Below are 18,943 nucleotides of genomic sequence, written 5' to 3'. Positions count from 1 at the left end.
TCATGCTATCATGAGGTTACTGTACCAGGCAAGTTGAATTTTACCTTGACCTTTGAATGACCTTGACTCTCAAGGTCAAATTATTAAATTTTGGTAAAAATGCCATAACTTCTTTAATAATGATTAGATTTGATTGATACTTTGACAAAACTACTCTTACCTGACATACCACAATAGACTCCACCCAAACCCACCCCCCTAAAATTGTTTTTTTTTAAACGGATTAAAAAACACAAATATTTATTTTTATTATTTTATGTTTGAAATACCATCCAACCATCGCACCCAAGAATACCCCCCCCACCCCCCCCCCCCCCGAATTCCCCCCTATTTTTTTTTCTAAAGATCATCTCAAAAATGACCACCACACCCTCACACTATACTATACCCCCAATCCCCCCCATTTTTTTTAAATCATCTCACAAATGACCACCACACCCTAACACTATACTTTACACCCCCCCCGAATCCCCCCACCCCCTCTAATTTTTTTTTTAAGATCATCTCACAAATGACCACCACACCCACCCTCACACTATACTATACCCCCCCACCCACCAACCCCAAATTTTTTTTTGAGACGGTTAAAAACCACAAATATTTATTGTTATTATTTTATGTTTGAAATACCGTCCAACCATCGCTTCCAAGAATACCCCCACCCCCCTTCCCCTCCCCCAGAATTCCCCCCCCCTATTTTTTTTTTAAGATTATCTCACAAATGACCACCACACCCTCACACTATACTATACCCCCCACCCCACCCCCCCCCCAATTTTTATGCCTCCCTTCGAAGAAGAGGGGGTATATTGCTTTGCCCATGTCGGTTGGTAATACCGTCCAACCATCGCATCCAAGAATACCCCCACCCCCACCACCCCCGAATTCCCCCCCCCCCTATTTTTTTTTAAGATCATCTCACAAATGACCACCACACCCTCACACTATACCCCCCCCCCCCCCCCCGCCCCGCCCCACCCCACCCCCAATTTTTTGGAAACGGTTAAAAAACACAAATATTTATTTTTATTATTTTATGTTTGAAATACCGCCCAACCATCGCACCCAAGAATCCCCCCCGCCCCCCGCCCCCCCCCCCCCCACCACCCAATTATTTTTTTATTTTTTTGCATTTTTTTTCGCATTTTTGGAAGATAATGTAATAAATGTCCATGCCCCCACACTATACACCCCTCTTCACTCCACCCCTCCCTCCATTGTGATTGAAAATGAGAGTCCCTTCACCTTTTAAAAGAAAATAGATGAGCGGTCTGCACCCGCAAGGCGGTGCTCTTGTTTTAAAATAGTATTTCATTTTAATAATTTCGTAAAAGACTCACAGTATTGTCTAAATAAAATGGTGTAAACTTTTGCACATATTATTTTGTTCCTCTCTTATTCACAGTTTAAGTTCAAATGAAATTGTGTATGGAATGTGTTGTCTGTATTATTTTAAGGAGAAACAGCAATGACATTTTCTTGGATATATAATAAACAGAGAGAGCTATATAAATGTGAAAAATAATAACCCTTGGAACAAATACATAGAGCCAATTGAGCACATTTTATCAACAGAGCCTGAGGTGTGATAAATTTACTTGCATTCCTTGCAGAACAAATCCTGCAGTATGAAAACATTATGTACAGTTGATAGAACATCATATTTCGGCTAAATAATAACTTATTTTTGAAAAATACATTAAAGATGTATTTCTGATTTACAAAACTGATCAAATATTTAAAAAATAAATTCCATTTGCTTTTTCGTGACATTTTGAAAGTCAAAACGTTGGTTTCGTCTGTAGAAATTCAATTAAATGAACTGATCCAAACTGACCTAACTTGGTAAAGGTACCGGAAAAATGGTTAAAATGTTGATATAAAAATAGTTATACAGTTTAATATATGGAAAAAATGTTTTGTTTTAAGTTAATGAAGAATAATAAGCATGTTTATTTGCTAAGAAAAATATTTAAAACTTTCTTGTGACTTTGACGGACATACGGACATCCGGACCCAATCTAATTTTCTTCAGAAGCTGTGTTGAATACTTTTTTCTAAATAAAGAATATATATGGGTGGGTGGAGAATGGGATTATTGATGCAAGTACCTGCGGTTCAGTCCTCATGTTCATTATAAAGAAACGTGAAGTAGGACATTTTCGGGATGTTGATTTTTATCTAAAAAAAAAGTTTTATAAAAACATTACAGGATCTACATTTTAATAAATACGCACATTTATTAAACCTACCCAAATCGTTTAAACACACCGAAAGTTATTGATGGTGACACCTCTGCAAAAACTCTAATTATTTTTAATTTTGTATCACATTATATGGGCATGATATCAACAATGGTGTTCTGAAGATTAACTTTTCGAATTGAAATTGTTTCTGCTCCGTTTTTAATTAATTCGATTTTAAAATATGCTTCATTCGTCTCGTTGTTGTTAATGTCCGTCATTTCGGAAATGCAATATGAAAATCATTTGTTAAATACTCACCGATTGGCTAATAGCGTGTGGTATTGGCTGCGATAGCCAATGAAAATCGCTGACGCTTTACAAGTCGACTAGGCACAACGAAACAACCCGTATTATAAACAAATTTTGAACAACACTTTCGGCAATCTCCGCATTTTTTTCTAGTTTTGGATAAAATACCAGGTCGGCGGGTGAAATGTAAATAAAAAAAAACGAAAGTGACTTTTATTTTTATTTGTATTTGTCGAAAAATAGGGTCGGGCACTCCCGTAAAACAAATAATAAAAAAAATGCTGGCCTTAGAAGCACATAGTAGTATAAGTATATATATATATATATATATATATATATATATATATATATATATATATATATATATATATATATATATATATATATATATATATATATGAGGTAGAGCAATAACCAGACCAGCCTCAGCCAAATAAGCAACACAAAGCAAAAGATAAAGCAAAATGATAAGCAACTAATAGTAATAAATGATAACTGAGAGATTTACGCTAAGTTAAACCGTAAGCTTACAAATTAGTGAAGACAATTAAAGACATAAAATAAGCATGGCAAAGAGGTTATTAAGCACAGGGTAGTATACAAATATATGACAGAGCAATAACTAAGACCAACCTAGCCAAATAAGCAGAAGAAAACAAAACAAAAACATTGATCATTATCTTCATACAATGATACACTATTAATTATCAAAAATAATTATTATCTATCTATCCAAATTGCAAACTTACGATATGTTCCCATAATAAGCTATTTCATTTGATTACACATTTAACATAAACATACACGAAACTTTCAATGTGTTTGTAGATTAATACTTGCGGCCTTTGTTAACATTTTAGCGGAGTGATGCTATCTGCGTAAATGGGCATGAAAATTGTTCTCATAATTGTTATTAAATATCTCGATAAATTAACAACATATGCAGTTTTTAAAGGCTATAACTTAAAATATTATGCTTGGTGTCCTAAATATTTCCATGAAAGAGCGTAAAATTACTTCGATGTGTTTCGCCAAGATTTCTGGAATTTATTGAGCCCGCTGCAGAGATGTTGTATGTTGAGGCACGAACAACAACTGTGCTAGGAGAATGTCTTTCTAGATCAAATGTTTTGTGCCTCCCAAAAAGAGTTAATTTATTAAGTAAGTGCCTTATTCGTCTGCTTGCTTTAAGATTCTGATTTCATTTCCAGTCGGTTAATATTAATGCTTTTTACTGATAATGATTAAATCACGTGAAATTAAATTGCTTGGATTATATTTAATGAATATTTTCGATGAGTGTCTCCTTAATTTTTGTTCTTCATATATAGAGTAAAACCATCAATAGAGATACAATAAAAATTAGGAATAATTGTGGTAAAAGTGGAAAATTCTAAAAATAAGCAATATCTCTGTATCCCATAATTTTTAGAAATGTCTGCAAAATTATGTAATTAGATATATGCTCATTTATAATGAACCAAAAAAGTTTCCAACAGTTTTTTTTACAGATACCTGAAGTGTTTCATTTTGACATCAAAGAAATACACTTATAAATTCATATGGGCACAGTAACAATAAAAACTATTTTCATATTATTCTTCAAGTCTTTGTTGGTTCATTATATAAACACATGGCCAATTGTTTAGTTTTAATCAATTCGGAAATAAATATGGACTGTTGTGATAAATATATCAATCTATACTTATATGGCCTGTGATATATGTGATTTGAAAGTATATGTTACTGTCACATGTGACTGTACATAGCACTCAAAGAACAACAATACAATGAAAAGATACAACTCATTCAAAATTAACAAATGTTTTATTTATCAATACAATACTTGCAATGAAGAGGTTTGTTTTTTTCATTATGTTGCATCACAATTCAAATAATTTGTTTATTATGTCATTGAAACTCATCAACAGGTCAACTTTTTTACGCCTTGAATCTCAATCTTAACAGTTTTCAGTTTTTCAGAACATAACTCGTAGGCACCAAATTCAATCGATGTCAAAAACAAAGAATTAAAAATAACGAAAGTTGGCAAGCCAGTATAAAACATGATTTTATCGTCTGAGGCATTAACATATTTGATGGCTATTTCTGATTTTTAGCTCCATTTGCCAAAGGCCAGCGGAGCTTATATCATGGTCCTGTGTCTGTCGTGCGTCCATCCGTGTGCTTACTTTTCCTTCAAACACCTTATTCTCCTAAACTACTGGTCCAATTCTGATGAAATTTGTCAGGAATGTTCATGGGGTAAACCTCTTTCAAATTTGTTCAAATTATGCCCCTGGGGTAAAATTTGACCCTGCCCAGGGGGTCACAAAATAAAAAAAATCTTATATAAGGCCTATTTTGTAAAAACTTTCAAACTCTTCTCGTCCATAACTATTGGGCATAGGGCTATCAAATTCAGTATGTAGAGACATCTAATAGTCCTCTACCAAATTTGTTCAAATTATGCCCCTGGGGACAAATTTCACCCTTCCCCAGGGGTCACAACATTGAACATATGCTTATATAGGGTCTATTTTGTGAAAACTTTAAAAATCTTCTCGTCCATAGCCATTGGGCCTATAGGGCTACCAAATTCGGTATGTAGTGGCATCTTATAGTACTCTACCAAGTTTGTTCAAATTATGCCCCTGGGGTCAAGTTTGACCCTGCTCCGAGGGTCACAAAATTGAACATATGCTTACATAAGGCCTTTTGTGGGATTTTTTTTAAATCTTCTTGTCCATTACCGTATGGCATAGGGCTACCAAATTAATGACATCTTATAGTCCTCTACCAAGTTTGTTTATATTATGCCCCTGGAGTCAAATTTGACCCTGCCCTGGGGGTCACAAAATTGAACATACGCTTATATGGAGTCTATTTTGTGAAAACTTTAAAAATCTTCTTGTCCATAAACATCGGGCCTAGGGCTATCAAATTTGGTACGTAGTGACATCTTATAGTTGTCTACCAAGTTTGTTCAAATTTTATCCCTTGGGTCAAATTTGACCCTGCCCCGGGGTCACAAAGTTGAACATATGCTTATATAAGGTCTATTTTGTGAAAACTTAAAAAAAATCTTCTTGTCCATAACCATCCGGTCTAGGGCTGTCAAATTTGGTATGTAGTGACATCTAATAGTCCTCTACCAAATCTGTTCAAATTTTATCCCTAGAGTCAAATTTGATCTTGCCCCGGGGGTCACAAAATTGAACATATGCTTATATAATGCCTATTTTGTGGAAACTTAAAAAAACAAATTGTCCATAATCATTAGGCCTTAAGGGCTACACAATTTGGTATGTAGTGACATTGTATAGTCCTCTATTTAGTTTGTTGAAACTATGCCCCAGGGGTCAAATTTGACCCTGCCCTGGGGGCCACAAAATCGATAATATGCTTATATAGTGCCTATTTTGTGAACGCTTTAAAAATCTTCTTGTCCTTTAACCATAAGGCTGTGACACTTCTACCCTTATGTGAATATACTAGTGTTCAAAGGTTCGTTTAAGTCGCGTTGTGTAATTTTTTGTTTTGAAATAAATTTTCCAGGTTCGTTTAACTACTCGTCAGTTTGCGAAAGAAAGCAACAAGTCTTTTTATAGCATATATAGTCTTTTTATTCTTGTTTAAATGTTTGTATATGTTGTATTGTAAATGTATATTATTCTTATTTGTATTGTAAATGTATGTTATTCTTATTAAGAAATTGAACAAGATCAAAACAAGAAAGAAACAAGATTATCCAACACAAATATAATCCGTCCAGAAAGTAAATGTCCGTCTCTCCTGCACTTACCATAAAGCCGTAAAATTATAATGTTTACTGTGCTAGTTGCTATCAATTATGGCTCGATTTGTTTTAAAAACTACCCCTCTTTTATACTAATGCTTATATAAATGCTTATATAAATGCTTATATAAACGGTCATGTTCCAGAAAACGTGATCTCAGCAAGTAAACAAAACTTTCCATCACCCTGTCAAATTGGAGTTTTTTTTCCTAACCCCCAGTAAACAAGCAGTTTGTGACCATTTTAACATCAGTCTGACTGCCAAATAACCAAGGCTTAAGAGCATCCCTACATGTATGATAGCTTGAATTGAGTTCAGTAAGCTTACTAGGACAAAAGTGTTACAAGGCATAGGTCTACCAAATTTGGTATGTAGTGACATCTAATATTTCTTTACCAAGGTTGTTCAAATTATGCCCCTTGGGTCAAATTTGACCCTGCTCGGGGGTCACAAAACTGAACATACACTAATAAGGTCTTTTTTGTGAAAACTTTAAAAATCTTCTTGTCCATAACCATTGGGCCTAGGGCTACCAAATTTGGTATGTATAGACATTTAATAAACTTCTACCACATTTGTTCAAATAATGCCTCTGGGTCAACTTTGACCCTGCACCTGGGGATCACAAATTTGAATAAACGCTTATAAAGCGCCTATTGTGTGAAATCTTAAAAAAAAAATCTTGTCAAAAACCATTCGGACTATTGCTACCAAATTTAGTATGCAGTAACATCATTTTTATAGTCCTCTTATACCAAGTTTGTTCAAATTATGCCCTTTGGGTCAAATTTGACCCGCGGGTCACAAAATTGAACATTATATACGCTCATATCTTGCTTATTTTTTGAAAACTTTTAAAATATTCTTGTCCTAAACTCTAGGACCTAGGGCTACCACATTTTGTATGTAGTGAGATATAGTAGTCCTCTACAAAGTTTGCTCAAATTATGCCCCTGAGGTTAAATTTGACCCAGCCCAGGGGGTCACAAAAGTGTACATGTGCTTAAATAGGGCCTATATTTAAGTATTTGCACATACCAATAATATTTGTTTCAGCCTTTTCTTCAGCAGTGGAGTGATACAGAGCTATCATGGTCCTCTTGCTTGTTATTTGTGGTGATTTCATGCTCGTCAGGAGATGCCTGTCCACCGACACTTCCAGAGCTGCCATCACCGACACTGGTGTCATCAGCATGTGACCTGGCATAAATGAAATGCATGAATCTTATATATATATATTTATTTATTTAGATATTGAATCGTTTAATAATCTTGTTGTGGCATTGTAGATATGGTGCCTGCCTAGCCATTGGGAGGCCACAGGTTTGATCCCTACTTGGGGAGGGTTCTCATGATCTTTACAAAAACACTATGTACTGGTTCTTCCCAGAAAACAGACTAGAGAGTATCTCAATAAGCCTAAGGCTTTGGATGCAGTCTAGCTAAAATGAATAAGTTTATTATTATACATACATTAATCTTAATGTTTATTTGAATGGTTTTCAATAAAGTTAATATTAATTTCCTAGTCCTACCACATAAAGTATGTTATGTTTTGTTCTCACAAAAACAATTCACGTCCATATTAAAAAGTGTTTGTTAATCTAAAGAATCTTTTAACTACAGGCATGTTGAGTTAAAATTATATCTACATAAATATATACAAAAACAAACTTTCGCAGCCGAGCGTTGGCACCTGTTATGCTGTGCTCTTGTTTTAAATCCATACAATCACAAATTGAAAATTTTTTATCGACTTAATGAACCGAATTGGGATTTATTTTTTTAATCAACAAATATTGACGCATATGGCCTTTATCTTGTTTTTTTTAATCATATAAATTATAGTTATATACTTTGTGAGATGAAAATAAAATAACAGTCGGATGTCATAGCAGAAAACCTGCTGATGTATTATAAAATATTTGTTCTATAATTCATATGTGCCCTTGAATACTACAGTGCATTGTAGCCAAAACAAGATTCAGAAATATTGATTTATAAACATGAGTAATGAAGTATTTTGACTGTCACTACATGGCATGTCTATAAATAGAAACTGAGTTCCTGGCAGTGAGACACTTTCTGACCCTGTCTTAATTTTGTGGTTTTAAATGATTGTACATGTACAATATCTTTGATAAATTGAATAATTTCATAACACCATATAACAAAGGTACTCTTGTGGTTGTATTCTTTTATGAAGTGTTCAAATGTATGTATTAATTTCATTGCAATTATAGTAGTAGATCTATGTTCATTTAAACATTTTGCTGTTGAAATTGGTTTGGTAACTAACTATCTAGAAAAGTGTCGATAACTGCTGTTTTGAATATTATTTTTTTTTGTTATAAACACTTGAAAAACACAAATAATGTTGTAACACGGCACATGAATTATAACTGCTTTGGTCAATTTCACTTATTTCAGTACATAGTTATCACATGTATACATGTGTCGGAAATCTATTCATGCTGCACATAGTAACATGGTATAAACATGGTGATTGAACTGTGCAATTGTTTCTGTATGTGTAATTGTTTCCATCTGTGTAATTGTTTTACTTCAATTCATATCTAACTCACCAGTCGCATTTAAACATGTCAAACGTTAACACAATAGCTCTGCTACTGAAGTTTATTGTCACGCTTAATTATTGAATTATTGAAATGTATGCATATATTTTAGATGTGTAAAGGCCTCTTTATAGCAACATATGCGTAATACAATATCACTGCAGTATGTTTAATAAGATTATTTAATATTTACAGTAATTCAATATCTTGATGTTACTCTGTTTTGCAGTAGACAAGTGTGCTGTGAGTCCCACAGGTGACAGGCTGTACATCACCAGCTACCAGAACAAGCTTCTCACCCTGGCCAGGGATGGCACACTCCTGGCTACATACACAGACCCAGCACTACGTGGCCCATCTGGTCTACATGTGACCCCTGCAGGCCAGGTGCTGGTCTGTGGACACCAGTCCGACACTGTACAACAGGTGGGCTGGGAGGGGCAGAGTAAGCTGGCTACTCTTGCTACAAGGGAAGATGGAGTGAGAAGCCCATGGTCAGTCTGCTACAGCAGCACAACATCATCCATCATTGTGGGACAGGGGTGGGGTGACAACATCCTGGTGTTCAGAGTGGAATAGTGTGTACATGTATGTATGAGTTGTTGTAATTAGTATTTCAATTACCATGTGTTGTTTAGCATACAAACATAGTAGTGTGTGATGTTACAATACAACATTAAAGGTGTAGTTAAAGATACAAATGATTAATGTGAACATATTGTTATCTAATTACACACTGTGAGGGTTTTTGTTAGAACATTAGATCTAATGCATATTATGTTATGTTGTCATAACATTTGTGTCATTATGGTCCTAACATTTAGTTCTTGTAAACTGTGCATGAAAAAACAAAGCATTTCAACTGAAAATTTCATATTTGTACATAAATGCACATGTACATAGCAACTAAGGCTATTTTTAGACTTTCATTTCTATAAACACCATGCCATGTAAGAAATGTATATGGATGAATATTTTTTATATAAAATATTGTTTAAGTAATCTTTGGAGGCGCATATATTGGAATTTTACGCAATGTTTACAGAAAGGTAACACTTGATGTGAGATTTATTAATTTGCCACATTTTATGCTGTTGAGCATTTGTTATTGATTTTCATTACATTTATATAAATTTGTGTGAATCCTAAATATACATACAAGAAAAACATCAAGCTATTTTGCTGCTCCAGTCGCTGCTGAGTCAGGACAAGGATGCTGAGGATGTGGTGGACAAGGATGACCTGAATACACAGACGGTAACAAAGACGTTTTTAATTATCAGGCCTTTTCATGGTCAATTTGGGAAAAAATACAATTTTGGGATTTTTATTTTTTGTGTGCGAAAAGTCCATTGATTTCAGAAAAACAAATTTAATATAACTATTTCTAAAACTTAAATTTAAAGAATAAAATCATATTACGCTAGTAATATACTTTTTTTAGATCTTATTTAAAAATATTATTGAGACATATTAATCATAATTAATCATAAGGCACTTATTATGCCCCCCATTTGAAGAAGAGGGGGTATATTGTTTTGCACATGTCGGTCCTTCTGTCCGTCCACCAGATAGTGTCCTGATGATAACTAAAGAACGCTAAGGCCTAGGATCATGAAACTTCATAGGTACATTGATCATGACTGGCAAATGACCCCTATTGATTTTCAGGTCACTAGGTCAAAGGTCAAGGCCACAGTGATTCGAAATAGTCAAATGGTTACCGGATGATAACTACAGAATGCTTAAGCCTAGGATCATCAAACTTCATAGATACATTGATCATGACTGGCAGATGACCCCTATTGATTTTCAGGTCACTAAGTCAAAGGTCAAGGTCACAGTGACAAAAAACATATAAACACCATGGCTGCCACTTCAACTGACAGCCCATATTGGGGGCATGCATGTTTTACAAAACAGCCCTTGTTAAAGAAAGAAAAACGCTTTGCGTATGGGTCCGTTTCACATACCCATAAAAGGAAAAGACCTGCTTATGTATTCCCTATGTATGAAGAATGCAAAAAAGATGAGGTGGAAAAGAAAAGTATGAATTTACTTAAGATAAAATACCCTTTTTACTTGTTTGTATAGTGTAAACTCATATATATATATATATATATATATATATTCATCCGAAATTTCGTGGTCAAAAAGACTTTTACGGACACATTAGTTTATTTTGTGGATTTCTCAGTTCAGAAAAATAAATGATGAATTTGTGTCAGTTACTTTTCTGTGTGTGATAAATTTGTGGATCAGTGAACCCTTAAAATCAACCAAAATAATGTCCCTGAAATAATAATGGTTTACAATGTAACCTGTGTATTAAGAATGTTATATCTCAAGGGACATAGAAGTTATGAGGTTTTTTTGAAACCTAAACGCAGATTTCGAAACCTAAACACGGACCCTAAGTTCAAGGTCAAGATCACAGGGGTAAAAATTTGTGTGCGTATGGAAAGGCCTTGTACATATACACATGCATACCAAATATGAAGGTTATATCTCAAGGGACATAGAAGTTATGAGCATTTTTCGAAACCTAAATGCAAAGTGTGACGGAAAGACGGACAGACAGACAGACGGACAGTCAGATCACTATATGCCCCCTTTTCTTTGAAAGGGGGCATACTTAAACCATTTTGTATTAAAACATTGTTGGCTAATGTTATACTAATCTGTGAATTCAAAATGATAATTTTCACTAAACTTTCAGAGCTGTTATTTTATAAGCCAATATGCGGCTCATTAATAATATTAATTGTTGTCGTCTCAGATAAGCATGTCAAGCTCACATAAGCTTATCAGGTAGGACACTTTACGACTAGACTGGATTTTTGTAAAAAGGACACTTCCTTTCAACGAAAAAAACCTTTGAAGAGGAAAGTGTTGTCCCTATTAGTGTGTGCAGACTGCGCAGACTTATAAGGGATAAGAATTTGAGCAAATGCATTAATAGGGGGAATTTTGACAAGATGAAATTGACAAGAATGATATGATTTAACAAAACATAAAATGGCGTCTTTTATTGTGTATATCATGTTTACAGCAGGACTTGTTTTACTTGAGGATCAATAACTCAAACTCTTCTTCAGCTTGATGCTTTCCAACTTATCATACAGGAACCTCAGTTACACAACGCCCCGAGAATTTCTGTCATCCTCATTAGGCCTTGAGTTTTTATAAAGTTGTGAGATATTTAATTAAGCTTATAAATATGATTCCATGGAATGCATTTGTTCTCAATAAGAAGGACCCCGGCCTCATTCCCAGAACAGTGTAATAAAAGCTTTAGAGTTAGTTTTCATGCATGCAATGGCAACAATGTAAGGCTGCATGGGAAAACAGGACTTAATGCATGTGTGTAAAATTGTCCGAGATTAGCCTGTGCAGTTTGCATATTCCATATTGGCAAATCAAGGACAACACATTTTTAATTTAAATGAAGTTTCTTCTAAATAACAATTCCATCTATGCAAAAATTCCATGATAAGCCTGTGTGGCTGCACATGCTAATCTAGGAAGACAGTCTACAAGCTGTTACAGAGTTTTACAAGGTGATATAATGTGAGCATCATTTTTGGAAAACTGGGCTTAAGGCATTTCAAGTGCAATCCACAGGTAAGCCTATGCAGTGCGCACACAGACTAATCCTGCAAGTGCAATCCACAGGTAAGCCTATGCAGTGCGCACACAGACTAATCCTGCAAGTGCAATCCACAGGTAAGCCTATGCAGTGCGCACACAGACTAATCCTACAAGTGCAATCCACAGGTAAGCCTATGCAGTGCGCACACAGACTAATCCTACAAGTGCAATCCACAGGTAAGCCTATGCAGTGCGCACACAGACTAATCCTACAAGTGCAATCCACAGGTAAGCCTATAACTTATTGATCATGCGGGGCGGAGTATCACGACCGTCCAGTGCATTACTGTATAGGAAATTCCCAACGGTAACCTAACAGTTACCAAGCATTAACGGGATAAATAATGTATAATAACCTCCCTGTTTGTCGTATTTTGTGATAACCATAACTTGCATATGTCAGAGGTTAATTCCGCCACGCCAGGTCAATAAATACGCACAATATCTATGAGTTAGCGGTTGATAGTCGCATAATTTGGTGTAAATTATAATAATAATAATGCTTAATAAATAAGCACAATTTGTATGAGTAAGCAAATAATAGTCGCATAATTTGGTATAAATAATAATAATGTTCAATGTCAAATATCTGTAAAAGCAACAGATGTAAGGTGTCTTCTGATTGGCTAACACTCAAGGGTCAGTGAAAATTGTACGTCCAAGTACATTTCTCGTTCTTCCTAGTAGGTCTTGTAGACTTTCGACGTCATGGTATGTTGTATAGACACTAAGTACTGGTCCTACCCAGGAAACTGTTTGTTTCATCAAATGTCTCAATTCAACTTGACAGCTTGCTAAAGCAGTTGCATTTAACAAACAGTACACTGATTTAACATAATCAAAATCATGTGATGAGTCAAATCAATTTTGATTGACAAATTTTACAGGATTTTTTTTTAATCCAATAAGTCTTAGACTGTCAAATTACACACACTACGTATTGAAAGCCATACCTGGAGCTTTCGTCTGTATACCACTGACTTCATCAGAAGAATGATTTCTACTGTTGGGAAACGTTAACACCGCTAATTGTCTTCTTATTTATTATCAATGTATCAGTCTTCACGATAGTTAATTTTATCCACTAGCCATTCGGGCTACTTGAATGGTGAAGACATGTAGCCCAGCAGCAAAATTACTAGCCCAAAGTAATTTTTAAAAATATACACACTGCTAATTGGTTTCATCATTCAATAGCAGATAATCTTTTAAAAAGTAAAATTGTATCAGCGTTAACTATAAAGCCTATTGCAAAAACAAGTGCAACACAATATAACAAGTCGAGGTAAGTATGTCCTTCAATGGTTTATTAATTATAACTCTTTAACAAGTGATTAACGACTGCTTCATTCATCTCATCTTCACTACTGCAATCCTGGATATCCTCGTCAGAATCCATATCCTGTAAAACAAGCCTGATCGTTATTTTCCATAAGATTACTTGACACGTGAAGGCATAGATAGCATACTTTTATCATACATGTTGACTTTTTTCTTATGCTGTGTTTTAAATCATAGCTTATTAAACTCTGTCTTACAGAAGTAGCTTCTCCTTCATCAATGGTTGATGTGGTTGATGGACCTGGTGCTGTCATGTCTGTGACCTCTGACTCATCCTCTGGTACCTTTCTCTTTCGAGAATACCCCAAACGTCTACCAGTGCTGCTTGTCTGCAAAAAATTGAAAGTCAACATATATGCTGCAATTATTAATTAATATACCATGTGCTTGTGAAGTGAAGTAAAATCAATACCCTAAAAGAGTAAATAAAACAACTGTAATATGATATACTGCACGATATCATATGCACCAACAGATATGTTTATAGTTAAAATAAATAGGAAATAGAAGTAAAGGGAACAAACCATCCACTCCATTATGGCATCATCTGGGTTGAATTGGGCAATGCTGGGGGCCTCAAGGTGGATGGCGACCAAATCTTTTAATGTATCGGTGCTCATCTTTCCCCTTCTCTTAAGCTTGATAAGCTTCATTGCACTGAATGTTGTCTCATTTTTAACAGAAGTCTGTTCCACAAGCTTTAGGGCCAAATCAACATCCCGTCCATGCATCAGACAGAATATGTCTGGCCATTTCACGCCTTCTAGGGAGTCTGGTTACCTGAAAAAGTATATTCAAATAAAAATGAAAATGAGCAAACCTAGTATTAATCTTTTAATAAGAATCAAAATCCTACAAAACCTCACTTTTCATACACATGGTCTCGCAGAAGTTTCCACTCCTCCAGAACAATTTCCTCACTGTCAAACTTGAGGACATCTCTGAAGTGGCCACACAAAATTTTGACCTCACCATTTCCATACTCTGGAAGTAAACACATACTAATTTTATTTACCAATATAGTTGACAATAAGTGTGAATCTGTTGTACAATACTAGTTCACTATTGCATTTCAGAGAAGTACTCATAATGAAGAGAAATAAATGGGGATATTTAAAAAAAATATTTTTTTATTTCTAAAGTTTGCTTAAGCCATATACCAGTAAAATTGAATACAATACACTGAAAACTGAGAAATAACTAATGAATAATAACAAAAAAATACAACACTAACAGGAACACCATAACACTAACAGGCCTTTCCCAAGAAATTTGCTAAGGCACTGGGGCAAATAGTCTTATGCGCTTGTTCTGGGTAACCACTTGAATTTGTTTAATTTTAAGGTACATTGTACTTAACTTAACCAAATCTTATTGAACTTAAACTTTAACTTGAATAGCTTTTGAATCTTTATTAACATCTCCTTTTTGATGATTTTTTGAATACATACAAATTGGTGTAAACATTGAATAAATTGAATAGTACTAAGGCACAGGGGTGCCCTGGTGCTTAAAGCGCACATGGAAATGCCTGCATAACTGTGTTATACGTTTCATTGATTGGTCATAAGGCCAATTGTTCAGTCCAGTTATTTTGGTAGCCTCAATGACTGGGTCCTTCTGCGGAAAGCGTTCCTCAATTTTGCCTATGACAGAGTCAACAATTTTTTCCAGCACAGGTTGTGGTCTCTGACCCCTAAATGTCAACTCAATGCCATTATAAGCTTTGTCAGAGAGGACTTGCTCAACGTCAGCTAAGCACTCTGACTTTCTGAAGCAGGAATGGTTATTTATTTTTTTAACTCTTTAACTACATGTATTATTAAAACGTGTTGGCACTATATATTTTAACATACTTACGACTTCAAGGTCACAAGGCCTTTCATGGTTACAGCTACCCTAGAGTAAGCATCAGCCAAGGAAACCTCCTGCTTCTGTAGATACTTTGACAGTCTCATCAACATTGAAACCACGTGCTTAATAAAATTAAAATAATTTAATAATGACAGCATTTAAATAGGAAAGAATTCCGTTGTACATGTAATATCCAAAAGCCGGTATTTAAAAGCAAGTCAAATATTATATTTTTGTCAAAGTTTCGTTCATGAAATTAATAAATGAATATCAATAATAAAATTAGCAAATATAATTAGATAGCAATTATTGTTATAAATACATTTAAATTAATATCAAACTAGTTATCATTTTAAATTACCTTGAGCTGTAGCAAGTAAAGGATCAAAAAGCCATCTGTAGCCAGCTTGGCAAACCCCTCTGCCTTGGCATTGTCATGGGATGACGTCTGTAGCTGGTACACTAGCGCTCTGTAGCCTTTAAAGAAGGCTGACAGTGAACGGTCCAAGTGTGGCAACCATCTGGTCCCACCGATGCATGCGTGTAGGCATTATAGATGCCTTGAAGTCCATCATGACGAATGCTCTCTTAAGCGCTTTCTTCTGTTTAGGGGACTTGTTGTACAAATAATACAGTCCAATAAGTAGAGTCATACTCTTTTCATACATGTTTATGTTTGTCAGTTTTACGGCATCTTTGAATGCCAGTTCGAGTCTGTGAGCTAGACAGTGTGTAGCTACTAGGTGTGGCCATTCTGCTTTCGACAGTGTTGCAAGTCCAGTCTTGTGACCTGAAATTTGAAATATAAATGAATTATTTTAAAGAAACTAGTCTAATACTCTATGGTAACAAACACGTAGATTACAATTTTAATTTAATGTGGGAATACATATTCAATGAATAAACCAAATAAATAAAAGACAAGAACATACAATTGATAAACACAAATAATGAACGTGTTTGAAAAATGTCGACTGAGGTATGGAACTCATGACTTAATGGTCATTCAAGAGTTATTTGCACGAGACAGCGTTAATACCTTTCCTTTCATATATAGTATTTTAATGTGTAAATATATAACTTTTTTTTCAGATTTTGTTATTGACAGCCCCTTTGGGACGCTTCAACAAGCCATAGCCCCTTTTAGCTGTTTTTGCTCAGATTTAAAGAATTTACCAACTATTTTTGTTGTAACATTTTTTTAGCTTCTGCCATGTATTTATTTCAGAGTTGTGTATTTATTTATTCAAGATTTTTTCAAATATGTGCAATATAAAATGTATTTGTTTAGGACTCAGAGGCAAAGTGCAATATATTTAATAAGATTTATTATAAGCTTTACATAAGAATTTTATTTATACCCTGCATATTTGCTGCTCCATCTGCAGTGAAACCGACGAGTTTTGACTACATTTCATCTGTAATGTGAAGTTTTGCAAACACTTCCTTGACATGCTCATGTATGTGTTTGCTGGAGCCAGATTCAGCACAACCTATGTGCAAGAACGTGTCCTCAACACGTCCGGAGTGAACAGTTCGAATGTAGATGTTTTCAAGATCATCTCCCGTGAAATCAGTTGACCCATCAATTGTGAAACTACAGAACTGTGTATCCTTCAATTTTTCTACAGTTGTTCTTTGCACAACAGTTGCAATAGCTTTTGTAAAAGAAGCAACAGCTTTGTCATTACGATAGTTCACACCAACATCCAATCCCTTAGCCTCATCTAACACACATATGGTACTGTATGTTCTAAAACTCATGTGGGTTTTGGCCAGTGCATGGGCAGTGCGAAATTTGATAGCCAGACTGTTGTGCTGACTTTCATGCAATGTTCTTAAAGCTTCAGCAGCCTTACTCTTACAGGATGGTTGTGATTTCGCCTCTCCTATCTCAATGTACCTTTTATGCACGATGCTATCATCATGTTGTTTAACTGACTCGAGCTTAAAATTGTCTGTGCCTTTTACAAAGGCTAGGGACTCGTGCTGTTTTGTTTTCATGGACTGTACGCGACAAACTGAACAATACATTACATTATTTTCATATTTCAACCAAGGATAGATGTTAAACCATTTTCCTTGAAAATCACGTTTACGACTTTTTTCATAGTCATTGCTTGACTTACGTTCCGTTGTTGGCAGTTTCTTACCCGGCTTCGCTCCAGCGACGTATTTTAGCATAATGCACGTATGGATTACAAGTTTGGAAACAACACACGGAACGTAAACACACACAAGGTTACAAAATAAACCGATTTTCCGGAAATGCAAGCCGCGGACGTCGATTGGTTTACTTTTCAAGTAAACACATCAGCATGACGTGTGCCAATAGTAAATAACCAGTCTTAATTATTCATGACGTGGCCTAAATTAAGACTCGTAAATAACCGACGAATGTATGGACCAATCGAAACGCATTTAAGTCTCTTATTTTATGCGAACTTGAACGAAGTCTTCGCGAAGTACTCACAAAATAATGACGTTTATCACACTTAAAAATGTAAACAACATTGATGCATGGAATTTCTACTGGCCCCACGGGCGTACGATATGGCAATTTTAATACGCCCGAGCTATAATTTACACGCCCAGGCCGCCGGCGTGCGCTTAATTCGCAGACTGATGTATAATTATGTGTAACAGCATAACAAAATACTTGTTTCGCAATTAAAATATTTGATAAATACAGGTATCTTGCAGGTTTCTAATTTTCTTTCGCAAACTATTGTTGAATTGTTTAAATTTTGTCGCCACTAAAAAACTAGCCATTTTGTACCAATTCTTAAATCACAGTCTTAAAGGGGCCTTTTCACAGATTTTGGCATTTTTTAACTTATTCATTAAATGCTTTATATTGATAAATGTAAACATTGGATCGTAAAGGCTCCAGTAAAAAATCAAGAATAAAATTAAAAAAAGGAAAAGAACATTGCCCGGAGCAGGTTTCGAACCAGTGACCCCTGGAGTCCTGCCAGAGTCCTGAAGTAAAAACGCTTTAGCCTACTGAGCTATTCCGCCTAGTACACATACTCGACGTATTTTATACCTTATATAAGCAATCTTCGTAGTTTCACAAAATTTAACGACAAAAACAGAACTCTCCAAATTATTAAATCGTTTCGCGTTGCAACGCTTTATAATTTTTAGGTTTTAAAATCGTCAAAAGATGCATATAATGGCTATATTAGACCATGGTAAATGTTCAGTATTACTGTTTCCTCAC

At 35.1% G+C, this 18,943-nt stretch overlaps 2 protein-coding genes and 1 long non-coding RNA gene across 3 annotated transcripts in view; 2 read left to right on the top strand and 1 right to left on the bottom strand.

The window, feature by feature from the left end:
- Positions 1-10,107, top strand: part of LOC127862722 (uncharacterized) — a 185,654-nt gene extending 175,547 nt beyond the window's left edge. The window contains exon 4 of the mRNA XM_052401984.1: positions 10,063-10,107. The gene's annotated coding sequence lies outside the window, so the exon portion shown is untranslated. The remainder of the gene's footprint in view (positions 1-10,062) is intronic.
- LOC127864619 (uncharacterized) overlaps positions 1-12,060 on the top strand; it is a 42,017-nt gene extending 29,957 nt beyond the window's left edge. The window contains exons 3-4 of the mRNA XM_052404439.1: positions 9,101-9,365; positions 11,997-12,060. Coding sequence (XP_052260399.1) covers positions 9,101-9,365; positions 11,997-12,060 — 329 coding nt within the window. The remainder of the gene's footprint in view (positions 1-9,100; positions 9,366-11,996) is intronic.
- A 1,748-nt stretch (positions 12,061-13,808) lies between these two features.
- Positions 13,809-18,076, bottom strand: LOC127862864 (uncharacterized). The gene is made up of 7 exons (XR_008040825.1): positions 17,079-18,076; positions 16,079-16,507; positions 15,724-15,839; positions 14,730-14,847; positions 14,388-14,643; positions 14,061-14,192; positions 13,809-13,924 (listed from the first exon to the last, which is right to left on the bottom strand). It is a non-coding gene; the product is annotated as an uncharacterized LOC127862864 (long non-coding RNA).
- Between the last annotated feature and the right edge of the window lie 867 nt (positions 18,077-18,943).

The sequence above is a fragment of the Dreissena polymorpha genome, chromosome 1, assembly GCF_020536995.1.
Source record: "Dreissena polymorpha isolate Duluth1 chromosome 1, UMN_Dpol_1.0, whole genome shotgun sequence".
NCBI lineage: Eukaryota > Metazoa > Mollusca > Bivalvia > Myida > Dreissenidae > Dreissena > Dreissena polymorpha.
This window is presented reverse-complemented; position numbering and strand designations above follow the sequence as displayed.